This window comes from Pelodiscus sinensis, chromosome 13 (assembly GCF_049634645.1).
Source record: "Pelodiscus sinensis isolate JC-2024 chromosome 13, ASM4963464v1, whole genome shotgun sequence".
Taxonomy (NCBI): Eukaryota; Metazoa; Chordata; order Testudines; family Trionychidae; genus Pelodiscus; species Pelodiscus sinensis.
The window spans coordinates 757,918-779,106 of record NC_134723.1 but is presented as its reverse complement, the minus strand read 5'-3'; the positions used below and the strand labels follow the sequence as shown (position 1 = coordinate 779,106).

Below are 21,189 nucleotides of genomic sequence, written 5' to 3'. Positions count from 1 at the left end.
CCCAGCCCCCCGATGCCAGCCCTGGGCACCTCACCCAGCTCTGCCACTGCAGCGGCCAAACCCCACTGCCCCAAATCGTCAGGCTCCTGTAAGAGTGTAACCGGGCAACCGACAGGCTGACGCTTATCGGTTACCGGCACCAGCGACACTCCTCGTAGGGCTGCCGGGAGCCATGGCGGTAAAATCACAAGAGTTGGCAACTTTGCAACACGCCTCAGACCTGACCCACAGATTTCCCCCCCCCGCCAGCCCAATCCTAGAACCCAGCCCGGCTCCACAGCGTCCCTCAGACCTGCCCCCCCCCCCGCCCATCCCAATCCTAGAACCCAGCCCGGCTCCACAGCGTCCCTCAGACCTGCCCTCCCGCCCATCCCAATCCTAGAACCCAGCCCGGCTTCACAGCTTCCCTCAGACCTGACCCCCCCCCGCCAGCCCAATCCTAGAACCCAGCCCGGCTCCACAGCGTCCCTCAGACCTGCCCCCCCCGCCCATCCCAATCCTAGAACCCAGCCCGGCTCCACAGCTTCCCTCAGACCTGCCCCCCCCCGCCCATCCCAATCCTAGAACCCAGCCCGGCTCCACAGCTTCCCTCAGACCTACCCCCCCCGCCAGCCCAATCCTAGAACCCAGCCCGGCTCCACAGCGTCCCTCAGACCTGCCCCCCCCCGCCCATCCCAATCCTAGAACCCAGCCCGGCTCCACAGCGTCCCTCAGACCTGCCCCCCCCGCCCATCCCAATCCTAGAACCCAGCCCGGCTCCACAGCGTCCCTCAGACCTGCCCCCCCCCCCCCCCGCCCATCCCAATCCTAGAACCCAGCCCGGCTCCACAGCGTCCCTCAGACCTGCCCCCCCCCCCCGCCCATCCCAATCCTAGAACCCAGCCCGGCTCCACAGCGTCCCTCAGACCTGCCCCCCCCCCCCGCCCATCCCAATCCTAGAACCCAGCCCGGCTCCACAGCGTCCCTCAGACCTGCCCCCCGCCCCCTGCCCATCCCAATCCTAGAACCCAGCCCGGCTCCACAGCGTCCCTCAGACCTGCCCCCCCCCCCGCCCATCCCAATCCTAGAACCCAGCCCGGCTCCACAGCGTCCCTCAGACCTGCCCCCCCCCCCGCCCATCCCAATCCTAGAACCCAGCCCGGCTCCACAGCGTCCCTCAGACCTGCCCCCCCCCCCGCCCATCCCAATCCTAGAACCCAGCCCGGCTCCACAGCGTCCCTCAGACCTGCCCCCCGCCCCCGCCAGCCCAATCCTAGAACCCAGCCCGGCTCCACAGCGTCCCTCAGACCTGCCCCCCCCCCGCCCATCCCAATCCTAGAACCCAGCCCAGCTCCACAGCGTCCCTCAGACCTGCCCCCCCCCCCCGCCCATCCCAATCCTAGAACCCAGCCCGGCTCCACAGCGTCCCTCAGACCTGCCCCCCCCCCCCCCCCGCCAGCCCAATCCTAGAACCCAGCCCGGCTCCACATCATCCCTCAGACCTGACCCCCCCCCCGCCCATCCCAATCCTAGAACCCAGCCCGGCTCCACAGCGTCCCTCAGACCTGCCCCCCCGCCCCCTGCCCATCCCAATCCTAGAACCCAGCCCGGCTCCACATCATCCCTCAGACCTGACCCCCCCCCCGCCCATCCCAATCCTAGAACCCAGCCCGGCTCCACATCATCCCTCAGACCTGACCCCCCCCCCGCCCATCCCAATCCTAGAACCCAGCCCGGCTCCACAGCGTCCCTCAGACCTGCCCCCCCCGCCCATCCCAATCCTAGAACCCAGCCCGGCTCCACAGCGTCCCTCAGACCTGACCCCCCCCCCGCCCATCCCAATCCTAGAACCCAGCCCGGCTCCACAGCGTCCCTCAGACCTGCCCCCCCCCCCCCCGCCAGCCCAATCCTAGAACCCAGCCCGGCTCCACAGCGTCCCTCAGACCTGACCCCCCCCCCCCCCGCCAGCCCAATCCTAGAACCCAGCCCGGCTCCACAGCGTCCCTCAGACCGGCCCTGTGGCCTCCATCTCTGTGGAGCTCTGAGCCGCCCACTCAGCTCTACCAGGGCTCCTTAGGGCTGCCGCAGCCCCTGGCCCCTCTCTGGCTGCACTTGCTGAATTGTGTGCGGGGCGGGGGCGGCTGCTCGTGACGACAGGGAGCTGCACGCAGCAGACTCTGCCGTCTCTGAGTGCATGGCTGGGTCCAGGCTGGGCCCAGGCCGCGTGGCGCGCAGTTGCCAGTAGCAGTGCCGCTTCGAGTGTGTCTCGCGGGCAGGAGACCTCGTGGGGATTGGTTAGAAAATGCTTCTGGTGGCTGGCGAATGAAAGAAGCGACACGAGTGAGCCCAGCAATGGCGTCGTGATGCTGCTGTAAGCCGCCTCTACCCTATATCTGCAGCCTTCTCCGTGGCCTGTGTCTGCCCCGAAGGGAGAGGAAGGAGGGTGCTGGCCAGGGCTCAGATAAGCTGCAGAGGAATCCAAGGTCAGCTTCAAAAGTCAAGGCAACTAGAGACCAAGACGTTCCCAGCAGCGTCTGAGCCGGTTTCCTGAGCGGGCCTTGCAGCTGAGGTTGAGCAGAGCAGGGCTGGCGGCTGCGGCAGTGCATGGCTACGGGATGAGGCACGTGGTGAGCTCTGCCTAGCCCAGTCCCAGAGGGCGTGCTGGGAGGTGGAGAGGTTCTGTATGTGCACTGGCACGGTGCTTGTCTCTCCTCCCCGGCTGGCCCATGGAGGAAGAGGAGAGTCTACGGCTGCTGTACTGAGGCGGGTTACTCCTGTACTCGAGCAGCAGCGGCTTGTGCTCTTAGCACTGCAGGGTTTGAGTTCAAATCCTGCCCATTGCCCCGTGGGTCTGGGTCCTGGCTGCTCCAGGGACGCCTGCTGGCCTCTTGGGGAGAGCACACCGGGCCTGCTCTCCCCACTGCTGTATGCTTGTTGGGGTGCGGTGAGAGCCAGCGTCTGTGCAACAGGCCCTGCCGCCCAGACAGTCGTTTCTTGCCTCGAGCCCAGGGCTGGGCCCTGCCAGAGGGATGACCCAGGGCTGTTCGTTCAGTGGGCGGTGGGGCCAGCTCTGCTCCTGTCGCCCGCTGGCTGCCATCTCGGTGAGGGGCTGGGCCCTGCCGCTGCTCCTGAAGCAGTCAGAGCGGAGGCTGGCTGCGGCGTGCCGCGGGGGAGACGGGACGAGCTCACCCCCGGGCAGGGCTGTTGCAGGGATTCGCGTGGCAGTAGAGGGGGCTGGAGCTGAGGGGGCTGGGCATTGCAAGGCTCTGAGGTGCCGCTGGCGCTGGGCACTGTGTGCCTAGCTATTTCCCGGCGTCCCCGGCTGTGCTGGCCAAGGCCTAAGGCGTCACTGCCTTGAGTGTGGTGAGCTGGGGCCCGGTTTTCCGGGGAGGAGGCTGGGCCCCAGGCTGAGCGAGTCTCTGGAGCTCCCCACACTGCTGGCACTGGGCTTTGGGAAGGGTCCTGGGACTGAGACCCGGCCAGCCACGGGAGTGAGAATTTCCATCTTTCCAATTTCCTGCTGCAGTCGCCTCCCTCCCTCCAACAGCCGGCTCGTTGGTAGTGCCCGGCACGTTGTTGTACTTAAAAGAAGTACTCGGGATCTTTTTCAGAGGGATAAGGCAACACGCCACATTAATTGAACAGCCACAGATCAATCCATACTTATCATATGCATATGACACATCACACTCATGCACTCTCTCACACACACTCACACACACACTCACTCACACACACACTCACACACACACACTCACACACACATCACACATGCACTCTCTCTCACACACACACATCACACTCATGCACTCACACACACACTCACACACACACATCACACTCATGCACTCTCTCTCACACACACACACTCACACACACACATCACACTCATGCACTCTCTCACACACACACACACACATCACACTCATGCACTCTCTCACACACACACACATCACACTCATGCACTCTCTCACACACACACACACACTCACACACACACATCACACTCATGCACTCTCTCACACACACACACTCACACACACACATCACACTCATGCACTCTCTCTCACACACACACTCACACACACACATCACACTCATGCACTCTCTCTCTCACACACACACTCACACATCACACTCATGCACTCTCTCTCTCTCACACACACACACTCACACACACACATCACACTCATGCACACACACACACACACACACACACACACACACACACACACACACATCACACTCCATCTTGTTACCAATAGTTGCCACCCTAACGGCACTGGCCAGGTGAGTTAGATGGGGGAGGGGAGGGGTGGAGCCGGGCTTCTGCCGATCCGGATCGATGCTCCCATTTTGACAAGACGAAAACCCGGGGTCCCTCTACAAGATGCCTCCTATTTATCCCTCTCATGCAGCCAATTAGTCATCACCTGGCCTTTCTTGATGCTGCTTCAAAGAGAGTTCTTCCAAGGGCAGCACTTGCAGCTGGACTCCCAAGGCGTCTGTCTGTCCAGTCTTCTTAATGAGCTCACTTTGCAGGGATTGTCTTAGATCTGGCTCCCAGACCTTCTCCGCCCTGGCAACTGCTGCTGGAGGCGCTCCCCTTCCATTCTCCATTCACACCTCATTCATTTCAACAGGGCAGTCAAGGAAAGGGGAGACCTCAAAAGACATTTTTTTCTTACAAGATCTAGATATCTCAATACAAAGTTCCAGGAGAAATGTTCCAGAGATTCTATAAGACACTTAACAAAGATAGATCGAAAAGGACAAGATCTTAATAATATCACAGGGATTTATCCACAACGGCGGGGAAATCCAATGCTGGGGCGAGGGGCTTGAGCGCTCCCCTCCTGCGCTGCCAGGACAGGCCCCGTCTCTGCTCAGCACTTTCAGCACCTGCACCTGGGGCATCCCTGGGTCACAGCCAGGGTGGGGCCACGAGGCCTGGAGCTGTGGGAGGCCAGGGGGAGCCTGGCCAGCAGCCCCAAAAGGCCACGGTTAAGAAGGTTTGGTCCTGCCACGCAGCAGGACCCAGACGGGGTCCGTTTGCAAAAGCTGGCCCAATGGGAGCTAGTCCGGGCGGTTCCCATGGTTCCCCCGAGCCGGGTGTCAGCTCTGTAATCGCTGATGTGCTGCCTCCAGCTAGTCCTCTTGCCAGCGGCCGTTGAGAAGGTTGTGCAGATGTCCCAGCTGGTACCCTGTCGCGGTTGGGACAGTGGGAGCTGCAGGCAGTTCTGGGACTTGTGAGGTGGGTGACCGGCCATGCTCCCTTGGAGGACCCTGATGGAGTGAGTCTTGGCAGGGAGCTCTCGCTCTGTGGCTCTGGGATGGAGTTGCTGCGTCTGTGGGGTGAGAGAGCTGTGATTTGTGTCAACGATCCATCGCTTTTATCCAGGAACGTGGGTTTGTAATCTGCTGCTGCACCATCATGTTAAGGTTTGGATCTCCTTGCAGCAGGACACAGCTCCAGGGAACACTGCAGCTCCCGTGACCTTTCATTTTTCCTCTCTCAGCTGTGGCCAGGCCGGCAGTGCTGCTTGCACACTGGACTTGTGGGTCACACTCGTCTCTCAGGCCGGCACAAGTCCATTGTTTCCTTTTCTTTCTTTTTATTCTCCTGTCTCTCTGGGACCCAGGCCCCACTGCTGGCTGGGCCGGACCGAGCTCCACTGATGTTACTCGGCTGGCCATCAGGGATCACCGTGGAGGGACACGAGGCCCAGCTGCTTGCAAGAGCTGGGAGTGCAGGGCAGTGATGTGCGCCAGCCCCAGCCCCAGCTCCCCGGTGGCTCCCTGACCAGCTCTGCTCACGGGCGGGGCCTCGGTAGCGTGGGCAGAACGTGCCCTTGAGGCTGGTGGGCTCGGTAGGACCCTGCAGCAGCCCCCAGGATCGTGCCGGGCCGATACACTGGGGAGTCCCAGCCAGCCCGTCGCCTCGTGCAGGGCCTCCAGGGCTGCCCCTCACCGTGGTCTGTGCGTTGCCCCGACAGGCTGTGGCGTATCCATCGAACGCGGTGACCGAGGACATCTACACCAATGGCTCAGCCATGCCCGGCACGCCAGCTGCTGGGAATGCCCGTGAGGTGCGCAAGATCCGGCTGGTTCAGTTCGAGAGGGTCACCGAGGAACCGATGGTGAGCTGGCAAGCGCTTGGCAACCCTAACGGCTCCCGGGGGTCGGGGCGTGTCCCGGGGGAGCGACTGACCAGCCCAGCTCTGTGGAGGGGGACTTGAACTTCGGTTTTGCAGACGTCAGCTAGACCCATGTCTTCCCCTCGGTGCTGCTTGGCCTCTGCCTGCCCCGCGAGGACCCTGCGGGAGCGAGCGGCACAGGCTGTAATGGGCACAGGAGGAAGCTGCATCAGCTGTCGATTTATTCTGCCGAGAGGAAATGAACCCGGCTGGGACTGAGCCAGGAGAGGACTCTGCCACAGGCCGGCCAGGGAGGAGTCACCTGGAGGAGAGAGGGCCTCGCCCGAGAGATGTCCTAGTCAGTCACTGATTTTCCTTTTTTCCAGGGAATCACGCTGAAGCTGAATGAGAAGCAGAGCTGCATGGTGGCCAGGATCCTCCATGGAGGCATGATACATAGGCAAGGTAACCACAAACGGCAGGAATCTGCCAGCATCACTGGCTAAGATCTGGACACAAAAGGGTCTGAGACTTTAGCCCTTTGCTTCCACCTCCTGCCGGGGAGGGCATGTCCGTTCCATCTCGGGCTGGGAACGTCAGTGCGAATGGGGTCAACGGCTCCATGCTGCCGGAGTATTTTCCCTTGGATTTCTATCGTCAGGTCCCTTCCTTCACCGCTTGCGCCCGCTCTCTGCTCCTGCTGCAGTAATGCCTTGGCACTTCCAGGGAGTTCTCTGCTGGGAAAGGGGGAGGGGAGATGGGGCAGGAGCAGCTGCTGAGCGCATCCCCGCAAACGGAGACAGAAGTTATTTGCGTTCCTCTTCCTTGTCCCGCCACGTGGCTCAGGTCCCACAGACTTTGAGGGAAACTTGGCTCCATGGCTAAAATGCACAAACAAGGCAGAATTTCTGTCCCTGTGTCCTGCAAACACAAAGAAGTTGCCAAAGTAAATGAACTTGCAGGATTTCCTTTTTGTTTTTAATTCTGGCACGTGCAGATGACATGGTGCTCTGCTCCCCTCGTGTATGTTTCACACGGTGCCTGCATGCAAAATGGGTGTCCCATACGTACAACAGGAGCGCCCTTTGTAAGCCCGGGGTCTGTGTAGAGAACAAGAGCCTGGTCCTGGCCTCAGCCTAGCATACGGCAAAGCCAGCTCAGCGATGTCACTGGTGCGGTGGCTTGAGATCAGGATCCAGCCTTGGCTGTCTGTGCAGACTTCTCGAAGGAGCACGCTTCAGGCAGAGAATGTTTGTTCAGCTCCACAGCGAGGGTACCGTTCCGCTGTAAGCCCCATCCTGGCTAACGTTGGGGATACCGCCACAGTAGGCTGTTTCCCTGCCAGCCAAGCTAAGAATGATGCCAGGTCGGCGGCTGTAGGAAGGGCTTTCGGTTTTGAGAAATGGTAAGACCCAGACTGAGGCGTGTTTGGAGGCAAGGAAGCTCTGTTCCCCTCGTGTGTGTGTTTCACGTGCTTATGTGCATGCACGCGCACTGACACGCTGACTCCCTGCTGGAAACTGGAGCAATCTGGATGTCAAGTGGCAAGAGATCCATGCATTGGGGGTGCAAAAGCCATTCGGCCGGAGGGTTCTTAGAGGCCTGGGAGCCGGCTGCGGGGTCGTGCTCCGGGACTCTGGGGGTTGTATTTTGCCTGCTTGTGCATTTCATGGGTTTTCTCCCATTGCTGGCAGGCTCCCTTCACGTGGGCGATGAGATCATAGAAATCAATGGGCAAAGTGCGAGCAACCACTCGGTTGAGCAGCTGCAGAAGATGCTGGTAGGTATCTGGGAGGCTGCTCCTGAGGGACGACCCCGTGTTGCCTCCTTTGATTGGCGTCATTATTAATATGCAAATCAGGGCAGGCATTGCAGCACCTCTGGGGACCTCACGGGAAGCCGGGCCACTTCTCAAAGGCGAGAGACCTGGACAGGCCTGTGTGTGCAGGGCCCGTGGCAGGGCTCCGGGGCCGAGGTGCCTTTTTCATTTAAAATTGCCCCAGACCCTCTCCTGCCAAGTCAGGCTCCGGTTTCCAGCAGCTGCGGCCTCCGGCACCGTTCAGTAGGTGCTGCCCTGCCTCCGGGAGGGGCCTGTCTTTGCACCCCCCCCCCCGGCAGCCCTGCCCAGTCTCTCCCCCCAGAGCCCCCCAGCAGCCCTGCCCGGTGTGTGTCCCCGGGGCCCCCCCGGCAGCCCTGCCCAGTCTCTCCCCCCGGAGCCCCCCAGCAGCCCTGCCCGGTCTCTCCCCCCAGAGCCCCCCAGCAGCCCTGCCCAGTGTGTGTCCCCGGGGCCCCCCGGCAGTCCTGCCCTGTCTTTCCCCCTGGAGCCCCCCGGCAGCCCTGCCCGGTCTCTCCTCCTGGGGCCCCCCGGCAGCCCTGCCCGGTCTCTCCTCCTGGGGCCCCCCGGCAGCCCTGCCCGGTGTGTGTCCCCGGGCCCCTAGCTCCTGACCCGGCCCAGCGGGCGCTGTGACAAGGCTCTGCAGGCTCTTGCCTTCCCTGCCTCGCTAGGAGCTGCTGCTGTGTTTTGTCGCTGCTGCGCCCCCTGGTGGGCACAAGGCAGATCTGCAGCAGCACTTCAGCAGAAGCTTTTTTCTGGGCAAAAAAAGAAAAACCTGCTCGGCTGAGTGGCTGGGTGCGTGTGCCGTGGTGCCCAATCCCCCCGGGGGTACCTCTTGTTTTGCCACCCTCTGTAGGTTCCCCTTAGCCCGGTTAATGACACGCTGAGGCCTCGGGCTGCTTTCTGGGTTGGTCCAGAACCACATTGTCCAACTCCTCTCTCTCCCCTTTGCCCCTAGAGAGAAGCCAAGGGCACGGTCTCAATAAAAGTCATCCCCAACCAGCAAAGCCGCCTCCCTGCTCTCCAGGTAGGTGCAGCTGCCGGCTTGCAGTGGCCCTGCGGCCACAGCTGGTGAGAAGTGGGCCAGGTGTGGGGCTGACCTGTCCCCAAGGGGCTGGCGTGAGCGTTGAGCTGCCCTGGGCTGGGGGCTGAACTGCACGGACCCCGCGGAGGGAAGCTAGAGCTGGTCTTGTTTAGGGCGGAGTTTACTGGCGCACGGGGAAGGAGGGAGGGGCGCCCGGCCCGGGGGGGCGCGACTGGCCCTGTGGCGAGCAGGGAGAGGTGGCGACACAGGCCTCAGCCCTGCAGACGAGATGGCCAGGTTGGTACGTAGCCCACGCTGACCCCGTGGCTCCCTGGCTCTGTCCCAGGCTAGGCACGTCAGCGGGAAGCCTGCTGCAGTCACAGGAGCATCTGTGGAACGCTGCCCGACCCCTGGAGCCTGCACTCGGAAAAGGAGACAGGAGGCTTACGGCCCCTGTGGCGGGGCAGGGGGCTGAGTGCCTGTGTCCGGGGGGGCCGGGGGGCTTACTACCCCAGTGGCGGGGCAGGGGGGCAAGGGGCTTAGTGCCTCATGTTGGGGGGGCAGGCGGCTTACTGCCCCTGTGTCGGCGGGCTGGGGGGCTTGGTGCCCGTGTCGGAGGGAGGGGCCTGGGTGCCGTGTTGGGTGGGGGCAGGGGGCTCCTGAGCCTGCAGCCGGCGGCCGGGTTGCTTAGCTGGAGGTGAGAGGGATGGGCTGCCCATGCTCCGGGTTCGTGGCAACCAGTGGCCAGGCTGGGCCCAGGGCTCCTGCCACTGCAGGCCACAGATGCCGGCATGGAAGGAAACTGGAGGGGAAAGCAGAGCGAAGGAGCCAGCCCTTGGCTCTGCCACCGCGCCGCCATTGCCGTAGTGTGACGGCGCATCGGGGTCCCCCGCCTCCTGCACCCCCGTAGTGGCACGGACAGACTCCCCCAGCCAGTAGAACAGAGGGAGTTTATTGCTTCTCCAGGACACAGCACAGCACAGATGGAATCTGGTTCCAGGGCAGGCCTAGGATGCCTCAGCCCCCCTTGAGATGGGGGAGCCTGGGCCCCTAAATCCCAGCCCGTTGCCTAGGCTGCTTCCTCCATGATCCCAGCCAGAAACCTCCCTAACTCCCTCACTTCCAGCCCTGCCCCCAGCCAGGGCTCCACTCCCCTTCTCCCCATTGTTCCGCTCCCTGGGGGGTAGCTGGTCAGACAGGTTGGGAGCCCCCTTGCATAATGACTCATCCCCTGCCCTTCTGGGCCGTGCTGCAGCCAGCAGCCAGTGGGGGTCACCCACAGCCCACCGCCCAGCACAGCAACCGGCAAGGTACCCCCCACTACGTCTCACATAGCAACAGAGACACTAGTGCCGCTGTCCTGCTCTAGCACAGGCGTTCGCCAGGCCTGGCCCTGCCTCTGCCGTCGCCTTGAGGGGCTGGCAAGAGCTGACAGCTCGAGTTTCAGGAGCCGCCGTGTCTCACAGCTATGGGAGTGTTTACTGAGTGTGATCTCAGAGTTCAAGTCCCGTGTCTCTGGGGCCGGGCAGCTCTCGCACGTGGCACCAGTCAGAGGCCTGAGAGCAGCCATGCAGGCTAGCAGCCTGTCTCGTCACCGGTGGCAACAGTGTCCCTCCCAGCCCTGCTCGGGGTGGCCCCAGGTGCCATAGGGCTGGTGGGCTGTGCACCCGGAGACTGGCTGTGGGAAAGGGGGGCAGCGTGAGTGCCAGGCCTGACCAGCAGCGGGGTGAGAGCCCCAGGCTGTGAGGCTGCACGGTTGGGGTCTGCGCTGCTCGTCCCACGCGGAAGGGGCTGGAACGGGAAGGGGAATTGGTCCAGCAGCGGCTGCCATGGTTACTGTTCCGTTGAAGGCTCCGCTCTGCCTCCTCCCTGCCCGGAGATGGAGACGCCCCTCTTAACATAAGAACATACGAACGGCCATACTGGGTCAGACCAAAGGTCCATCTAGCCCAGTAACCTGTCTGCTGACAGTGGCCAGCAGCAGATACCCCAGAGAGGGTGGACCGAAGACAATGATCAAGCGATTTGTCTCCTGCCATCCCTCTCCAGCCTCTGAAAAACAGAGGCCAGGGACACCATTTCTATCCCCTGGCTAATAGCCTTTTATGGACCTAACCTCCATGATATTATCTAGCTTCTCTTTAAACTCTGTTATAGTCCTAGCCTTCACCGCCTCCTCTGGCAAGGAGTTCCACAGGTTGACTACACGCTGTGTGAAGAACTTTCTTTTATTAGTTCTAAACCTGCTACCCATTAACTTCATTTGGTGTCCTCTAGTTCTTCTATTATGGGAACTAATAAATAACTTTTCTTTATCGGCCCTCTCCACACCACTCATGATTTTATAGACCTCTATCATATCCCCCCTCAGTCTCCTCTTTTCTAAACTGAAAAGTCCCAGTCGCTTTAACCTCTCCTCATATGGGACCCGTTCCAAACCCCTAATCATTTTAGTTGCCCTTTTCTGAATCCTTTCCAAGGCCAAAATATCTTTTTTGAGGTGAGGAGACCACATCTGTACACAGTATTCCAGATGTGGGCGTACCATAGTTTATACAGGGGCAGTAAGATATTCTGGGTCCTATTTTCTATCTCTTTCTTAATAATTCCTAGCATCCTATTTGCCTTTTTGACCGCCGCTGCACACTGCATGGAAGTTTTCAGGGAACTAGTCACGATAACTCCAAGATCTCTTTCCTGATTTGTTGTAGCCAAATTAGCCCCCATCATACTGTACGTGTAGTTGGGGTTATTTTTCCCGATGTGCATTACTTTACACTTATCCATATTACATTTCATTTGCCATTTTGTTGCCCAATCACTCAGTTTGGTGAGATCTTCTTGGAGTCCCTCACAGTCTGCTTCTGTCTTGACTATCCTAAACAGTTTGGTATCATCTGCAAACTTTACCACCTCACTGCTTACCCCTATCTCCAGATCATTTATGAATAAGTTGAACAGGATTGGTCCCAGGACTGACCCTTGGGGGACACCACTAGTTACCCCTCTCCAATCTGAAAATTTACCATTTATTCCTACCCTTTGTTTCCTGTCTTTTAACCAGTTCTCAATCCAAGAAAGGACCTTCCCTCTTATCCCATGGCCATGGAATTTACACAAGAGCCTTTGGTGAGGGACCTTGTCAAAGGCTTTCTGAAAATCCAAGTATACTATATCTACTGGATCCCCCTTGTCCGCATGTTTGTTAACCCCTTCAAAGAACTCCAATAGATTAGTAAGACAGGATTTCCCTTTACAGAAACCACATTGACTTTTGTCCAACAAATTATGTTCTACATGCTTCACAATTTTATTCTTTACTATTGTTTCGACTAATTTGCCCGGTACTGAGGTTAGACTTACCGGTCTGTAATTGCCAGGATCGCCTCTAGAGCCCTTTTTAAATATTGGTGTCGCGTTGGCTACCTTCCAGTCATTAGGTACGGAAGCCGATTTAAAGGATAGGTTACAAACCACAGATAATAGCTCAGCAATTTCCCATTTGAGTTCTTTTAGAACCCTTGGATGAATGCCATCCGGTCCCGGAGATTTTTTAACATTAAGTTTTTCTATTTGTTCCAAAACCTCCTCTAATGACACTTCACTCCGGGACAGTTCCTCAGATTCATCACCCACAAAGGATGATGCAGATTCGGGAATCTCCCCAACGTCCTCAGCCGTGAAGACTGAAGCAAAGAAATCATTTAGTTTCTCGGCAATGGCTTTATCATCCTTGATTGCTCCTTTTATAGCTCGATCATCTAGGGGACCCACAGGTTTTTTAGCAGGCTTCCTGCTTCTAATGTACTTAAACGTTTTGTTGTTCCTTTTTGAGTTTTTGGCTAGCTGTTCCTCAAAATCTTTTTTTGCTTTTCTCATTACATTTTTATACTTGATTTGACAGTGTTTATGTTCCTTTCTATTTATCTCACTAGGATTGGACTTCCACTTCTTAAAAGATACCTTTTTGTCCCTCACTGCTTCTTTTACATGGTGGTTAAGCCACGGTGACTCTTTTTTAGGTCTCTTGCTATGTTTTTTAATTTGGGGTATACATTTAAGTTGGGCCTCTATTATGGTGTCTTTAAAAAGTTTCCATGCAGCTTTCAGGGATTTGGCTCTAGTCACTGTGCCTTTTAATTTCTGTTTAACTAACCTCCTCATTTTTGTGTAATTCCCCTTTTTGAAAGTAAATGCCAGGGTGCTGGACTGCTGAGGTGTTCTTCCCACCACAGGAATGTTCAATGTTGTTATATTATGGTCACTATTCCCACACTATTCACACACTATTCTTGTGTCCTGAGCTCTGGCAGCGCCTGCCTGACGTGCTCTCTGAGCTCCCTGGGAGTCCCGCCCTTCCCTGCCCGAGGACAGGCCGCCAGGGCCAGGCGCAGCGCTCGGTCTCGGGTGGCGCTCACCCCTGGGTGGTGAGGGGAGTGTGGACGGGAGCTAACTCGAGGTGCCCCCAGGCGCTGTGCTCTGGCATCTCCGGCTCCTCCAGCTGCAGGCAGGGTCTGAAAGGGGTCAGGGTCGGAGGGAGCTGAGGTCTGGGCCAGTTAATCTCTTGCCCCAGCTTGTTGGGTCGCTGCTGGGGACGGCCCGGGAGCCGGGGTTGGCTGACCCGGGTCCTCTTCCCCAGATGTTCATGAGGGCCCAGTTTGACTACGACCCCAAGGCCGACAGCCTGATCCCCTGCAAGGAGGCGGGCCTGAAGTTCAAGACTGGGGACATCATCCAGATCATCAACAAGGACGACAGCAACTGGTGGCAGGGCCGGGTGGAAGGGTCCTCGCTGGAGTCGGCAGGACTGATCCCCTCCCCCGAGCTGCAGGAATGGTGCGTGGCAGAGCTGCAGGTGGAAGCCGCGAGAGGATGGGGGGTGCCCAGCAGCAGGCTCTGTGGGCTTCCCCGGGGGTGGCCCCCTCCCAGCACCCATGGGGGTGGGACTCGATCAGGCTGCCAGGGGTGGAGAGCTCGGCAGAGGGGCCCCAGTGACCCATGGCTCTAGCCCTGCGAGGCCCTGATCACCTTGCTGAGGGTGCTGGGTCTGGCAAGGAGACCCCCCTGGGCCCTTGGGAAATGCTGCTGCTCCAGGGGTCGCTGGGTTTGGAGCTAGACCTGACCCGATCAGCCCCCTCTCGTGTGGTCCCCACTGCAGGCGGGTGGCCAGTGCGAGCCAGGCCGGCCAGAGGGAGGCCCAGAGCTGCAGCCCCTTTGGGAAGAAGAAGAAGTGCAAAGACAAGTACCTGGCCAAGCACAGCTCAAGTAAGCAGCCCCCACAGCTATCGCCCCCGCGCAGCCTCCTGGGGCGGGGCTGGTGGGGCCGTGTATGTCGCAGCCCGGGGACGGGGCCGTGAGCCCACGTCCTCTGCAGTGGGCTCCCCGGGCCTGTGGGAACTGCCTCCTTGGGATCACTTAGCCCCCGCTCCCTGGCACTGCACCCTGGGAGCTTCTGATTGGGACTCCCTCCGCCCCCCGCGAGCCTGGGGAAAGGTTCTTGCCCAGCGCCAGCTCTCGTCCTCCCAGGAACAGCCGCCTCCGGTGCACGTCATCCGGTGAATGGCCCTTGATTTCCCCTCGGAGGCCCCCGCCTGCCGGCTTTGTCTGGGGAGTGCCGAGGCGTAAGGGGGCGCACGGGAGGGAAGGGGATGTCTTGCTTTGATCCTCCATGAGCTCAGCCCAGCCGGCCCCGCTCTGTTGTAGGGGTGAGGTTTTAATGCCCAGGACCTGAAACTGACTAACAAGCCAGGGCCACCGAGGCCCCAGAGACCTGTGTGAGCCTCAAGTCTGCAGACGCGTGGGCAGAGGATGGGATCCGCTGCCCGTGTCACCGCGGCTGCCCTCTGAAAGCCCCGGGTAACTCGCACCTCGGACGGCGCCCTGGGAGCATGGCTGGGTTCTGTGGTGCCAGGGCCAAGGTGACGAGCTCCAGGCTGCTTGGAAGGGAGGGAGCCTGCCAAACCAAACAGGGAGAAGGTTGTTTGGAGCGTTTCATTTCCTCTTTCTTTGGTTTCAAACATTAGCTGAATGGTGACGCCACGTGGGAAGGAAGAGTCAGGGTGTTTATGGGACTTACAAGAAATCCCCATTTTTTCAACTGAGGCTAGTCACTGAATTTGGAAATAGCTTGGTGCCTCTCCTGCCCAACAGGCAAGTCGTGGCCCCGGTGTGCCTCAGTTTCCCCATGTTTGCAGGGGGCTAACCTGAGGCCTGCTGATGGAAAGTGCGAGTTGTGGGCGGCAATGCAGTTCTGTCTCGATGCCCGTACGTCCCAGCGGCCCTGGGCAGGGATGTGCCTGGACCTTGCGTTCGGACTGGCTCTGATGCGCTCTTGGTCTGGTTCCCCTTCTCCCCCAGTTTTTGACCAGCTGGACGTGGTTTCGTATGAGGAGGTGGTGAGGCTGCCAGCCTTCAAGAGGAGGACCCTAGTGCTGATAGGTATGGCCCTGCCCCTATTCCGGCATTGACCCTCAGCCTGACTCTGGCCTGCTCGGTTCCTCCTGGAACACGGGGCTGATCCCGCACAATGGGAGTGTTTCCAGTGGCCGGACTGGACTTTGGATCAAGCCCTGGATCCTTAAAACAACGTTTTGTTTAAACCTAAGAGCGGGAATCCAGCCTGGGGCTGAGCTTGCACGGACGGCGCAGACCCCTTGGTCTGAGACTCGGGGCACATGTACGTGGGGGCAGTAGGAACGTTGTTCTAACGAGCATTCAAAGTGGGTTCGTTAAACCACATCAGACCCTGTGTGGGCGCTCTGGGGTGCGTCTACACAAGTGTTATTTTGGAATGTGAGGTTATTCCGCAGGCGTGTCTCCGCTGCCAGCCTTCATTTCGAAATCCCGGCGAGCCGGAGGGCTTCTTCCGACTCCGGCAACCCTCTCTGCAGGAGGAGGAAGTGGGGGGGAGTGCTCTTCCTTCCACGGCCCGCAGTGGAGACCGCCGGAAGCCGCTAGGCTATTTCCACTTCAGCTGTGCAATTCACATAGCTGACGTTGCACGGCTTATTCCGGCTCGAGCCCTGCTGTGTAGACGGGCCCTTGCAGAGTTAGTGGCCTTACTTGGGTCCATCTTGCGTCATTTCAAACCAAATGTAATTAAGGCCCCTTGAATGCGAAACGAAAGTCCACGGAGGGATTTGATGTGGTTGAATTAATTCCTTTGGGTAATTTGGGTTCATGTTGGTGAGGACACTACGGTCTAGACCCTGAACGGTGCCTAACTCTGGTTGGTCTCACGGGGCGTTAGGCACCAAGGAGGATGTGGACCTCGGGGCCGAGGCTCTGCCTGGCCCAGTCCATGAGGAAGCCAGGGGCTGGCTCTGGGACTGGACACGCGCTGCCCCACCTCAGGCTGCACTGACAGACCGGGGGCTCCCGAGTCTGGTGCGTTCCACGGGGGCGACGCTGAGCAGCCATTACCCTATTGCTCCTGGGGGTGGCTCAGCCTGCTCCATCCCTCCCGCCATCTGCCGTCCTGGGATCCCCTCCCCGTCCCCAGCACAGGAGCAGCCTCTCGGGGGCACTGACCGCTCTCGTCCTGCACAGGTGCCAGCGGGGTGGGCCGCAGCCACATTAAGAACGCCCTGCTCAGCAAGAGCCCAGAGAGGTTCGGGTATCCGGCTCCGTGTAAGTAGTCCCCCGCCCCGTGCTGCCGGCCCTGGCTCCGCAGCCAGGAAGAGCCCTAGGAAGGCTGCCCGGGTCTGAGCCGGCAGGCGGCCGAGGTGCAGAAAAGCTGCTTGTGGGAATGTCCAGAGGCTTCTCCAGCTGCCCCCAAGCCTGGCACATGGGGTCTGAGCCGCCGGCTTTTGTGGGGGAGGAGCCAAAACCCAGCCCTGGCTGCACAGCGTGACGCTGTAGGCCATTCCTAGCCCAGACCTTCGTCTGTGTGCGCGAGAGAGCCCGGGGGGGGGGGGGGGGGATGTGAGCGGGCGCCTGTGGAGGGACTAGAGGGAGCCCGGGGGCGGGGGGATGTGAGCGGGCGCCTGTGGAGGGACTAGAGGGAGCCCGGGGGCGGGGGGATGTGAGCGGGCGCCTGTGGAGGGACTAGAGGGAGCCCGGGGGGGGGGATGTGAGCGGGCGCCTGTGGAGGGACTCGGGGGAGCCCGGGGGGGGGGGGGGGAGACGTGAGCGGGCGCCTGTGGAGGGACCCGGGGGAGCCCGGGGGGGGGAGACGTGAGCGGGCGCCTGTGGAGGGACCCGGGGGAGCCCGGGGGGGAGACGTGAGCGGGCGCCTGTGGAGGGACTCGGGGGAGCCCGGGGGGCGGAGCCCGAGGGGGGGGGAGATGTGAGCGGGCGCCTGTGGAGGGACTCGGGGGAGCCCGGGGGGCGGAGCCCGAGGGGGGGGGAGATGTGAGCGGGCACCTGTGGAGGGACCCGGGGGAGCCCGGGGGGGGGAGACGTGAGCGGGCGCCTGTGGAGGGACCCGGGGGAGCCCGGGGGGGGAGACGTGAGCGGGCGCCTGTGGAGGGACTTGGGGGAGCATCGGGCACCCCAGGCGCTGCCCGCAAACGCCACAGCCCCGTGCGCTCGTAGGTGCGGGGGCAGAAGTGCTGCGCGCGTGGCCCTTGGCTCCAGCCACTGGGGCCTTGGAGACCTGCCCGCTGGGCTGCTTTGCTCGGGTCCGTGTCGCTGTTGCCACCACTGAGCCCTGGGACGTGCTGGGATCAGGGGCCCTTTGTGTTTCCCAGCAAGATGGCAGCTTGCCGGTCTCGGGGGGCCTCTCCTTGCCATGGGGGAGGCCAGCGCGGCTGCTGAGAACGGGGCCAGGCCCGTGGCAAAGGCCGGGTGGGGGAGGCGCTTTCATTGGGTTACTCTTGGTTGCTTGGAGTCTAGAAGGAGAGGGGCCAGCAGCCTCAGCTGCTAGGGCAGCGTTTCCTGGGCTTGGAGGGCACCATCCACGTGAGCCCTGGGCTGCACCCGCGCCGGCCTGGCAGGTCGTGCGGGGCCTCCCGTGGCCGCCTGTGAGCTTTCACTGCCCCACGGGGGCCTCCCGTGGCCGCCTGTGGGCCCCCCGTGCCGCCTGCGTCCAGTGAGCTTGGCTGGGCAAGGGACGCACCAGCTTTGCGGTGCTAATGGCTGGGGCCGGGCCTTGGCACAGGCAGGATGCTCCCCCCCCACCCCCCCGAGGAAAAGGCAGGACAGGCAGCAGAGCCGACCTGTGGCCAGGCTCTTCCAAGCAGCGTGAACGCCCCTGGCCCCGTGGAGCCCCATGGCCTTCTGCTCAGCGGAGTCCTGGCTCTCCTGCCGCAGACACCACGCGCCCCATGAGGAAGAGCGAGGCGCCGGGGCAGGACTATCACTTTGTCTCCACCGAGGAGATGACCAGGGACATCGCCGCCAACGCCTTCCTGGAGTTCGGCAGCTACCAGGGGAACATATTTGGCACCAAGTTTGAAACGGTGCATCAGATCCACCAGCTGGAGAAAGTCGCCATCCTGGACATTGAACCCCAGGTGAGGGCGGCGGGAACTCGGGGCGTTGAGCTGGACAGAGCACCGAGGGGGGGCCAGCCTTGCACCCCGTCCTCCTACCCACGCCTACAGCTGGACAGGCAGAGCACTGGGGCCCGTCGCTCACGGGCAGCTTAGCAGCTGGGGCCCCGGGGCCTAGACGGCGAGAGGGCCGGGCGCTTGGCCAGGAAAGTGGGGGTCTGAGGGCGGGAAATGACCCTACGGATGAGACCCACTGAGGTGCGCCCCTGCCAGCCACGGCCCTCAGCGAAGCCCCTGCTGAGCCCCCGCCCTGCCACGCAGGCAGCCGGGACAGAGAAGCCAGTGGCAAAGATGCCCCGGGATTGGCAAACCCCTCTCCAGGGCAGGCGAGTCGGTGGCTTCGCGTAGCCATGTTGGGGCAGAGGCGCAAACCTCTCCCCTCAGCCAGCGCTGCCCAGCCCGGCCCGTAGCGGCGAAGGGCATTCGGTGGGTGCCTGAGGCTGGTCCTGTGGGCCGAGAGGGTCCATGGAGGTGGCCAGCGGCTGGCCGCAAGGCATTGCCATTTCCGATAAGCCCTGTCTCGGTAGCGGAGCAGCGGCTGTGCCCCGGCAGCTCCTGGGACGGCTGCAGTCAGGAGTGACTTGACACTGTCAGGCCCTGAGCCTCTCTGTGGCCAGCGGGGGCTGTGACGTGGCCCTGGTGCCGCCTGGGTGTGATGTTCAGGGCTCCTGGCCTCCAGCGGGGACGGGCCCCCTGCTCCTCAGAGCTGTGCTGCCAGGGCTGCTGGGTGACGGCACCTGTTTCCTCCTCCCTGCCCCCACCCGCAGACCCTGAAGATTGTTCGCACGGCAGAACTGGCGCCGTTCATCGTCTTCATCGCGCCGCCGGACCAGGCCGATCAGGTGAGAGCTCGGTGGAGGGGCCCAGCTGGCTCCAGCACCGCTACCCCTGCGCACCCGCAGCAGGTGCCAGTGTGGAGCAAGGCTGGGCTGAGCTGCATGTTTATCTTGCTTTGGCCGTCACTGAACCGCTTGGTAAGCCAAGGGGAGGGGTGAGAGCCAGACCTCGCAGCAGGGCCCCAGCTGCTGATTCCCTCAGGCTGCCACAGCCCAGCCTTGCCCCAGTGAGCTCATGGGGCTGGGAAACAGGCGAGCCGTGAGGCAGGCCGGGCTGGAGGAGCTATGGGTGCTGCACCGGGGACCCCCAGCTCCCCGGAGGGGGGACAGAGAATTCTGCTGGGGCTGTGAACAGAGCTGAGCACCCCAGCCGCCCGGAGCCTGCTCTGCTCACTGCACAAACCAGAGGGGAAGGGCTTCCCACAGCTCACGTGGCTGCCCGGCAGCCGGCCTCCGGGCTCTGCTCCAGAGGGAGGCTGAGGAAGAGTTTGCCTCCCCAGGGAACTGCCTGGGGCTAACCTCCTTGCTGAGGGGGACTCCACAGCCAGGAAGGGGGGGCTGCCTTTCTCCACCATGGCCTAGGGCTGTAGGGAAGAGGCACAGCTGGTCCCAAGTGCCCTGGGGGTGCTCACCGGTATAACACTGCCTGGGCCAGTGCAGGGTGCTCTCCAACCCGCCTCCTGGGCTTCTCCCCTGTGTTGCAGTCGGAGGCCTTGCAGCAGCTGCACAAGGAGTCGGAGAGCATCCGCAGCCGCTACGCACACTACTTCGACCTCGCCCTGGTCAACAACGGCGTGGAGGAGAGCCTCAAGCTGCTCCAAGAAGCCTTTGACCAGGCCTGCAGCTCCCCCCAATGGGTGCCTGTCTCCTGGGTCTACTGAGCCAGTGTCTAGCCCTGGCAGCCCCCCACACCCCCATCCTGCAGCATGGGATGGTGGGAAACTACTTGACAGCTTGACCCCCCCCCCCCCTTCCTGTTCCCCTTCTCTGGGTACAGGCTCGTGTGTGTAGGGTAAGAATGCAGGGAGCTCCAAGCCCAGGCCCCATGCATCAGGTGGTGCCTTCTCCCTGGCATGGCAGAGGGAGAAATCCTTTTTTTCTAGGGTCTGCCCCCTTGTTACACTTGGGCCATCTGGCACCCTCCTGGCCATGGGGCTGAGGGAGAAGAGGGGCCTGCTGAAAGGAACCCTGCAAGGACCCCCATGAGCTCCCCCCACCCCCCGCTTTAGCCAGCTGCAGAATGCAGCACTTGCCAGCTACTAGGCTTCAGCTGCAACACCCCTGCGGCCCAGAGGCAGGCTGGCTCTCCCACTGCTGTTGCTTCAGGCTCAGTGCTACCCCAAGGGTTTTCTCAAGCCGAAGGACTGTTTCCTAACTGAACTGGTCACCCCGGGGCTGGATGGGGCATTCCTGAGTGGCTGGTGGAGTTGTCACTTCGCCCCTTGGAGCCAGTCACCTCCCCCTTGCATGCCATAGCATCTATGCAGAGCGCATCTAGGCACATTTACTGTGTCCACCCTTCCAACGGTGGGGCTGCCCGTGCTCACAAGTAGCTGGCCAAGGCCTGTCCCAGGTGGCCTCCAGCTACATGCAGCACTGGTTCTTCAACCCATAATCCACATCTAGCACAGGACTGTATGTGCATGTTTCAGTAGCAGGGAGGGAGGGGGAATGAGGGAACATGGCTGAAGTCTTGTGCAATTTTTAAGGATGCCAAAAAACCTGACAATGTGCAATAGGGACCTTTGTTCTAGTCCACTGCAGGGAAACACCATGTAGCAATAAAAATATCAAACCAGTGCCTTGGTTTTATGGTGCTCACTGCAACCGCCATTCAGGGCCCTGCTGCCCTAGCAGCTGGCTGAACAGCAGCCAGGCACTCTCT

General features: G+C 61.1%; 1 protein-coding gene across 1 annotated transcript in view; it reads left to right on the top strand.

Moving 5' to 3' along the window:
- Window positions 1-21,103, top strand: part of MPP1 (MAGUK p55 scaffold protein 1) — a 28,519-nt gene extending 7,416 nt beyond the window's left edge. Inside the window, exons 2-12 of the mRNA XM_075941244.1 lie at window positions 5,976-6,119; window positions 6,503-6,581; window positions 7,811-7,896; window positions 8,909-8,977; window positions 13,614-13,810; window positions 14,133-14,239; window positions 15,332-15,412; window positions 16,523-16,603; window positions 18,227-18,429; window positions 19,236-19,310; window positions 20,009-21,103. Coding sequence (XP_075797359.1) covers window positions 5,976-6,119; window positions 6,503-6,581; window positions 7,811-7,896; window positions 8,909-8,977; window positions 13,614-13,810; window positions 14,133-14,239; window positions 15,332-15,412; window positions 16,523-16,603; window positions 18,227-18,429; window positions 19,236-19,310; window positions 20,009-20,185 — 1,299 coding nt within the window. The 3' untranslated portion in view covers window positions 20,186-21,103. The remainder of the gene's footprint in view (window positions 1-5,975; window positions 6,120-6,502; window positions 6,582-7,810; window positions 7,897-8,908; window positions 8,978-13,613; window positions 13,811-14,132; window positions 14,240-15,331; window positions 15,413-16,522; window positions 16,604-18,226; window positions 18,430-19,235; window positions 19,311-20,008) is intronic.
- Window positions 21,104-21,189: the final 86 nt, after the last annotated feature.